Below are 9,869 nucleotides of genomic sequence, written 5' to 3'. Positions count from 1 at the left end.
AAACACACAAAGACACAAACACGCCAACACGCAAACATACAAGCACGGTTGCACGGAAACAAGTATACACCAAATATCAACCCACACAAATACAAGTCAAATACATAACAAAAAAGCACTAACAAAAAACGCACCTACTCGCCCATGAACACCTATACACTAAAACAAACGTACAAAAAACTTAAACCCACACTAAAACAAATAAACAGACATTCATTGACACATTCGTACGCACGCACGCGCGTGCATATACACACACGCACACACACACACACACACACACACACACACACACACACACACACACACAAATACACTTACACACATCGCTACCTCAGAATTACAAAGTTCTATCTGACATTTTTGGCTGTCTTGAATTTCTAAGAGATCAGAAATCAAAGGCTCTATTAAAATCGTCAGATTATTCTGTGTCATCATCAAGATATTCAAAGAATTGCATTCGAAAATTCTTGACACATTGTGAAAACCAAAATTTTTTCCGTCACATTTCTCAAAACTAGGTACTGAGTAGATAGACCTTTATAATTCTGAGGTACCGACGTATTTGTTTTAAGCCGAGAGCAAAAGCAATGAAAGAGAATTGTTGTAAAAAAAGGGGGTGGGTGGGAGAAATAGGGTGAGAGGTGAGAGAGGGAGGTGGGAAAGAACAATGACAAATAGATAACAAATAGAGATCTTACGCACCAAAGGGGCTTTGCCTAAAAACAGTTCTGGGACAAATGGAAATTGGGACGGTAGAAGAATGGAACGAAAGAAGAATGGGAAGCGCCTTCTGAGTGATTTGTATCATGTCGCGTTTCTTCTGTCTCGATTTGCCCTTACTTGTCTGCTAATGTCCTTATTCTAACAGCTACATTAATTATTACACGTGAGTGACACACATTAGTGAACGTACACCTTTAAAACACGAAGTCGGTATAATCACATGCACGTTCTTCTCTTCTTCTTCTACTACTACTACTAGCAACATATCCCTCTCTTCATCCCTGTTCTAGTTTTATCGGTCGTCACGTTCACAAATAGTGTATTTACCTCCTGTATCAAGGTCAGCTTGTTATCCTTTGCCCTCTGATACACGTACAGGTCATTGTCCATAGCCACGTAAACAAAGCTGTAGAACAAAGAGACTTCAATAACCCTTTTAATTGAACCCCCTGTACCAAAATATCGCTACTAAAGCAAATGCTCTGGAATACCGAAATAGAACACAAATACGAAACAGCAGCATATACCAATATACACAAGCATAGTAATACATGTATTTCAACAAGAACAAAAAATGAGACGAATAGATAAGATCAACACTAAAATGAGTTGTAGAAAGGGATACCTCTAAAGAAAATCAGTTAAATTACTCAGGAGCTCGGGTGTAGCCCATTTAAGGCCCAGGAAACTAGGGTTCAAAGGGTTAATCTCACTCTTGAGAAAATAAGATGCCTGTTGTGCTGAGTCCATAGATGTGTAGTTTAATAACCTAGACTGTATACTCTGACGTGATTTCGGTTCACTGTGGAGCGCTCAATTTGACACTTCGCTACCCTAGAATCACAAAGTTCTATCTACTTTGTACCTGGGAAATTTGACGCTAAAAATTATAAGTTTCACATCATGTCAAGCTTTTCGGAATGCAATTCTTCGAATATTTAGATACAGACCCAAAAATAACATTACGATTTTGATATAACATGTTTGGTTTTCTGACATCATGGTTTTAGCAACTCAGAACGGCCAAAAAAGTCAGATAAAACTAAAAAAATCTAAGGTAGCGACTAATTGTAACCAAATTAATGAAGCACTTTTGGGGTCAGGAATGGGAGATTGCGCGTGCATTCAATTATGGTGAGACCGGTGCTTATCCCTTCATTTGCCTTCATTTGGATGCCCCTGGTTCGCACCACGCAATGAAGTTTTAATAATAATAATAATAATAATAATAATAATAATAATAATAATAATAATAATAATAATAATAATAATAATAATAATAATGATAATAACAATAGTAATAATAATATAATTTATATAGCGCATTTCCCCACTCGACAGCAAGCTCTAGCGCTTTACACTCTACGAGTAGTTCATTACTGATAGTGCCCCAGCAGCAGACCATAGAACACTCAGAAATATTCTCAGCTTCCCGGAAAGCATAAAGTGCAAGCAGCTGATTAAGCGCTCAAACACTAACAAACTGACAAGATCGTTCACTGTCTATTATAGCTGGGTACTCATTCCCACCTGGGTGAAGTAAGGAAAATTCATGTAAAGTTCCTTTCCGAAGCATACAAAGTCGGGACCCTGACGAGATTCGAACCCACGACCTTACGGTTGCGAGTCTTAGCCCCTAACCACTTAGCCACTAACGCCATGTTTTTATAGAGAGAAAAGAGCAGAAGCTGTGGCAGTGCACGGTCTGGAATAATTCAAGTCTATGGCTCTATGGCAGAGTTTAGTCCTTTAAATTCGCCATTCAACAACTACAACAACACAACAACAACAACAATAACAGCAGCAGCAAAAAAATTAAAACACATATTATTAAGGGAAGAGTGGCATTCCAGTTTCAAAATCACGGACTAGAAATTAATTATTTAATGAAATCATTTGATATGACTCTGTAGTCTAATTCGTAATGCACGTGGTTAAATTACTTTAGCTCTGTGCTCAAGGAATATTTTAAAACTTCAGGGTATCCTGACCCTTCTTATGCCACTAGTAAAGGCGCTATTATTTTTACTTTGTTGATTTCTGAAGGTTTAAAAAAATCACAAACGTTCCCTTAGCTCAGTATTCCCCTAACATTTTTATTTTTTAGGATATCATAACCCTTCGTATGACATTAGTTTAGTGCACGTGTAATTTGGTTATCTATGAAGGTAAAAAAATAAATTATTCGCAAACACGATTAAGTACAGTTGTCTACAATTTGTTCAAGGGTTAAAAAAATCGGTATACTGTTTTTAGTGGGTTTTTTAAAGACATTTGGTTTTTCGACATGACAGTACCGATATTTCCTGCCTAAGTGTCCACTCTGGAGCGTTTAAAACATTATATACATATTTAATTTCTTTTATTTATATATAAAACAAAGTCTCTTAAAAGCCTATTACACGCCCTGCTTATACTAACAATTCTACTCATTCTTTGTAATAAGAAAATGCTAGATGATACAATATTGGTAGAAATACTTCGGTGTTTTTGTGATTTTTAAAACCTAGCAAGAAAACGAGTCCCTCGAGAATCATAATTTTGTTAAGATTTGGTACACTAGTTCTGATTTTGATATTACTTTTACGACGGGGGGGGGGGGCATTCTTGCATAGGTTTATAAACGATAATATGTGTGTGTGCGTAGAGAAAGGTATCAGTAGTTGGCAAAGCTTTGTTTGAGCAATGGAGTGAAAAGGCCAAAAAGAAGTAGTACCTAGTCAAAAATGTAGTTCAATCAGAAAACAAGCGTTAAAACATTTCTTAATAATAATATGTTGAAAGTATTTTGCAACATTATAAGTCTAAATGTTTTTTATTAAATATTTTTGCAATAATTTGCTGTATTCACCAAAAGTTAAAATGTGCTAGAAATTGAGTCAACATACTAGGATTAAAGCCGTTTTTCTCCAAACGTAGTATTTCGTATATCTATAACATTACTCAAGATACCTTTAAACATTAAAAGTCGGCGTGTTAAGCATTGAATGTGTACAAGAATGTGGCTTTTTTAATATTCAAAATTTCAGACAAGTGGAACCTTTCTCCAGGCACACACACATTACATTTTATCGCTAGTGGCAGGCGCAAAAAAAATTTGGTACAGCCTGACATTAATATTTTCTTTCCGCATCTGACCCCGCCGGACGGCCTTCTACGCCGGTAGACAGCCTACAGACGATAGAAATTCATTTAAATTAAAACATACTGAAAACTACGCCCTATCTTAAAAATAATGTCAAATTCGGAACCAGCGTGTTAAAATTGTGAAACATTATTTACGTGCGGGTAGTTCCTTTTTTTTAACCAAGAAATTTTAAAGACCACAAAAAGATTTTTTTTTAAAAATTGTTTACCACAAGATTGTATCATGTAGTAAATTCATGTTCTTTTCACAAAAGAGGACGGACAACTGTCAGTTTTAACTGAACATATAATAGATCTTTTGAAGTTAACAACTACTCCTGATGTCAAGGTCGCAGCCAGATCTTGATAGACTTCTACGATTATCTCTACACGTAGCTGCACGAACATTCCAGACCCCTGAAGTTTCAGTTTTGAGAAATGGACCCCCCAACAATAAAAGCCATAAAAACGTCTTCACATCAATTTCTTTCGATTGTATCGGCATAATAATGACTTTTTAGAACAGGAGAAAAGTAAAACAGGGGGATGGAAACAACAGAAGGGAAAAAAGAGGGACCCACCAGTGGCAAGCTGTACAATCTGTTCTTCATCGCATTATGAGCAATCAATAAATGACATTAATTTTTGTCCCAAAGAGACGAGTTAAAGGTTACTTCTGGCTGCTACTTCGTCACTCAATTTTAATATTCAACTCCTTATTCATTTCAGAACTGTTTTTTCCAGGAAGTTGCAAAATTGATGACGACTTGGTTTTTCTTTATAATCGAAAAGAACAGAAACATAGTAAAGATAATACATCATCTAAACTTCATTTCATTCAGCAATTTGCCATAACCATGTAATTCCAAACTTACTCAATGTGATAGGACAGTGTCTCGCGGATTGGGCTAGCTCTAGATGGTTTGTCGATGGGATACATTTCAGATTTGCGCTCACTTTTTATTACAACATTAGGTTTCCTGTTGTACGTTAGGAGGATTTGCGAGAGATGTGTGTCGCGACGCGGGGGGATAAAGTGCTCGTCAATTTTGGGAAAATGGAGTTTTGGGCCTAATCTTTCAGTTGGTTCACCTTTCTAGATTTGGTTGAAACTGTACGCATCTATATCCAATAGAAGTTGATATGTTTATGATTGAAGGAAGTGGGGTTCACCTGGTGTCAGGGGTAAAAATAGCAAGAAAGGTTTGGTGAATTCCAAAGCTTGAGGGTCCTTGGAAACAGCACATTTGCAATTCATTGTGTCTCTGGCCAACTTTTTCAGTAAAATCTACAGAGAAATGAGTTTTTAAAATGGATATAAAAGGTGTTGAGACAAGAGAAAAAATAACAAAACAACAAAATAACCAACAACAACAAAAAAAAGAATTGCCCAGCGGACGGGAAAATACCAGTTTCTTCGATTTCAGTATTTTTACGAGCGCCTGATTTGACCACGTAGTGACACATATATTCGTCTCCAAGCCCCAAGGCCAACAGTACAAACTGTGCTTTGATCTCGCAGAGGGAGTGCGTGAACGCAAATAGCTAAATAAATGAGGATTGAAGAGAACATTTAAACAGTTTTGTGACAAAACGGGACATGCCAATTTTTCGAGTTTTGAGAAAAATGAGGATTTCTGTTCTTCACGAGCTTCAAACTTCGGAAACAGCGTTCTTTGCGTTTTATCGCGTAACTTTATTTATACCCTGGAGAAAAAGAGTGGTTTAACTCCTTTTTGGGGGGTCAAAAGTAACCCATCACATCACATTATGATAAAACAACGCTGGTTCTTTTTCCTGTCAACTAAGGGGCTAACAAAAGTATGAACAAAACTCAGTTTCGTCTTTCATCATACAGAATAGTGAGGGATCCTGTGCATTTTAAGAATATAATAATAATATTCTCACGACAACCAATTTTTTTCGTAAGAATATAGAGTGGACGGGGTTTCCAGGAAATGCCCACGTTTGGGCGTGTAGTGATATTTGTAATTTAATCTTTTAAACATACTTTTGCTGTGGAAGTGTCGGTTATAATTTTGGAGACGTATTTGGAGTCATCACAACTTTTGCCCCTCTTCCATGTTTCATTGAACCTACCTTTCGTCTTTTGAAATCGTAATTCCGTTCGGGAGTCTTATATTTGAGACAACTTCCGAAAATCCCGAGCCGTCGTTAAAGACGATGCTACCTTTCTTGATGAAAGACAGACCTTCAAGGATTGACCACGGGAGACCGTTGCTGTACATACTGTTGGTGACGTAGAACGCATCTTTGCTAAGGGCGGCCACGTCATTACACAAACCCAATTCTTTCCCAGAGAAGGACGCCAGATGTTCAAGCTGTGACGTTTTGGGGAGATACCGAAATTTTTCTATGCGGTCTCGCGACCCAATCACGTGATTCACAACAAAAATCACGTGTCTACCGCTCTCTTTATTCTCCACCACGTCGAGTCCATGTGGGAAGAAGTTTGCCAACTGGAAGCTTGCACTCTCCAGTATCTGTACTTCTTTGGCTTCAACGTTAGGTGCCGTCAAATTCACAAAGAAGATACCGCCATTTTCCCGGTGCTTGAAATAAAATTCCTGCAGGAGTATGAATAAAATAGATCAAGAAATGGCTATAGACGTACACTACTTTTTATTCTTTTATAAGTATGATAATCATCAAGTACACATGCACAGAAAAACGCATTTACATACACATTCACACACACACGCACGCACGCACGCACACACACACACACACACACACACACACACACACACACACACACACACACACACACACGCACACACACACACATACACACACACACGCACACACACATACACACACACACATACACACACATATAATGATATGCACAATATGCACAAACATGAACACAAAGCACACAATATAATAATATACGTCTGTGTCTGTGTGTGTCTTTGTGTTTGTTCATTCATGTTTGTATGTGTGTGTTTGTGAAAGTGTGCATTCATGTGTGTATTCGTTCAATATGTGTAGGTGTATCGTACTATGTCGAGATTACTGCTCTAAAAACATGCCGTTTTCAATATCATTTGTTTCATATTGAAAAGAGAGTAATTTTAAAAATTATTTTTCTGCGTTTTTTCCTGGTTAAAGGTGCGAATGAAACATTTTGAAGAATGCCACTTTATAATTTTTTTCTTGCACACAGATAATATCTGTACAATTCGCTTTTTAAATTTCTAAGATAGCGTTAGTACTTTGTGAGATCTGGTCAAATAATAAAAGGAAAGCACTACAAGTGACACTGGGGATAGGCCCAGAAACTATTCCCAGTAATAGGCCCCGAAACCACTGGCTATAGGCCTAGGCCAGAATTGTTCCCAGTGTCACTGGGAATAGGCCAAGAAACTATTTCCAGTGACACTGAGAACAGACGTACGGGCCCATTAGATCTATTGTTCCCACATTGATCTACATGGGCATGATAATGATGGGTTACTAAATACTAGACTAGATTCTTTTATCTAATGTAGATCTAGATCTAGATCTAGATTATAGACCTAACTAAACTAAAGTAAATTATGGTGTGAGTGGAAGATGTTTTTGTTTTTTTTCAAAGAAAGAAATGATCATTCTATGCTTGCTTGTTATTCAGTCGTAATTTAGATCTGGATGTAAATGTTGATCTAGATCTAGCCTAATACTAATACTGATTTTGGAGACCACGGTACAGGACAGGGAAAACCTTTCCAATTCTTCTTTCTTCTAGATCTAGATCTAGAATCTAGTTCTAGGCTATTATCAAGTCTTGGCCCAAGTAAGAGAAGAGAACAAAAGTACTGAACTGAAGTGAGAAGAGAGTCTACAGTACACGTTTGAATAGAATCTAGGCCTAGAATCTTGATCTTTTGAAAAGCTGCAAATTTCTCTTCAAACTCTTTGAAGGAGGAGAACTTCGTGCCCACTTCCATCTGCATCGCAATTTTGTTTCGAAGTTCAACGTGAAAATTCAAAGGCTATTTTTTTAAATGCAAAAGAGTTCTGTTGTCACTGGGAATAGTTTCTGTACCTATCCCCAGTGTCACTGGGAATAGTCACTTTGATAATAAAATTGTCAGGTCGGGTGTGGAAACAAAGTTATGGAGAAAAAAACAGTTTTGAAAGTTTCAGTAGATAAATTGATAAAGAATAACTTTTAAAATGAAAATCAATCTTTTTGTTTAAAATCGATTTTGTACCTTTATTGTCCTGTAACTCTGTTCGAGCAAATATGTCTCTTCTGCCGGTACCTTTCTTAAGGCACACACACACACACACACACACACACACACACACACACACACACACACACACACACACACACACACACATTTGTTAAGTCAAGAAACACATCATCATAATCATCCAGTGCCAGATCTGCGACAGACATCGGCGATCATGGTTTTCCATTCATTCCTTTGCTCGGATGCTCTCAAAAAGCTACGTTTCCCTGACCTTTCCCTTTCACTCATTTGTTTAGGTTCCCTAAGTATGTTGTTCTGGGCCTACCCCTACCTTGCTTGCCCTCAATTTTGCCAGTGAGAGCTAGATATTCAAGACCCTTGTGTCTATTCAGGTGCCCCAAAAAGTGCATTTGTCGTTTCCTGATTGTTTTTAACATTGAGCGTCCCACGTGAGCTTCATCAAGCACTACCTCATTTGATTTCTTTCCCTTCCATGATACTCTTAGCATTCTCCTAAGAAACCACATTTCTGTTGCTTCTATCTTATTTTCAGTCTTTAGTGATTGTCCAGCATTCACAGCCATTTTGAAGGGTTGGCCAAACATACCATTTCAGGACTTTCATTTTGATGTTCATTGAGATGTTTCTAGAAATACAAAGCTTGCCAAAACACGTTCACATTAGTTTTGTTTGAGCATACTTAACCTACACTGAAGTCCAAATTATGCTAACTTCAGTGTATTATATCGCTCAACTTTAGATCATTCTGTGCCCATGTTCTGGTCATTGGACCACACTTGAAGGCTCAACTGTTTTGTTGCACCTTGCAATATAAAAATAACTTTATTATTAATACAGTAGTTTCGGTTCTATTTTCTTGATCTGAAAATTTAAAGAGTCAGGCAAAAACATCATTGCTTTGAAATATGCAAATTACTGTTTTTGACGTGTGTATGACGGTTCAATAAACTGCCTCAACATTGCCTTTAGTCTGCTGCTGATAGGACATAATTAATATGTGTCCACTACAATCTCAAAGAGTAAACTTCAGCATTGTATGTGTTTCACGGCGATCGCAAATTGCATAAGGTCATATGAGCGTGCGGGACACTTTAATCGTTTAGCATTTTGGTAGGAATTTTGAGTTTTGCCCGTGAGGCGGACGGAGTTTACTCTTATCGAGTTTAGGACAACCAGGTGATCTTTAACAGGCGCAAATTGCATACAGTACCCCCGACTTTTTTGTCCTTATCCGAGAAGGCAAAGTGTTAGATCTCACCTACCATAAAGTCAGGGGTGTGGGTGAAAGACAGTAGTAAGGAGGAACCAAGAAGTAGCAGCAGAAAGGCTTTAGAAAGAGTCAAGAGCCCAGAGGAGGGGGCAAGAGGGAGGTGGGAGGGTGCAAAAAGTGGAGACGTAAGCAGACAACAGAACAGGATTAGTGAGCAAGAAAGGAAGTGAAAGGAGACAATTATATAGAAGAAAAATTTCTGTCACTGTCAGGTTTCGAACCCGGGACCAATTGAATGAGTGAATGAGAGGTGAACACCGTAACCTCTAGACCACGAACAGCTGCCCGTTTTATGTCTCTCGGAAGGTTTAAAAAAATCGAAATCAGCTAAGAACAAAAAATGTCCCAATACAAACCCTTACCTCACGTGTTAGCTGTTGAGCTTACATTATTTTTGTGTTTTATACCCTTTCTACTGCGAGAGGATCAAATCAAGATAGTGATCTCAGAACGATTGAGGCTTGCGCATTGATCTCCTGCCGCCATTTTAAAGATTACTCTTTATTTGAGCCATCTCACTT

General features: G+C 37.8%; 1 protein-coding gene across 1 annotated transcript in view; it reads right to left on the bottom strand.

Moving 5' to 3' along the window:
- LOC101851210 (serum paraoxonase/arylesterase 2) overlaps positions 1 to 9,869 on the bottom strand; it is a gene marked incomplete in the record, with an annotated part of 38,583 nt that overhangs the window by 1,179 nt on the left and 27,535 nt on the right. The window contains 2 exon segments of the mRNA XM_035971295.1: positions 1,054 to 1,132; positions 5,953 to 6,440. Of these exon segments, the coding sequence (XP_035827188.1) occupies positions 1,054 to 1,132; positions 5,953 to 6,440 (567 nt within the window).

Source organism: Aplysia californica, unplaced genomic scaffold (genome assembly GCF_000002075.1).
Source record: "Aplysia californica isolate F4 #8 unplaced genomic scaffold, AplCal3.0 scaffold00413, whole genome shotgun sequence".
NCBI classification, from domain to species: Eukaryota; Metazoa; Mollusca; class Gastropoda; order Aplysiida; family Aplysiidae; genus Aplysia; species Aplysia californica.
Note: the sequence above shows the minus strand (reverse complement) of the source record. Positions and strands in the feature narration are given on the sequence as shown.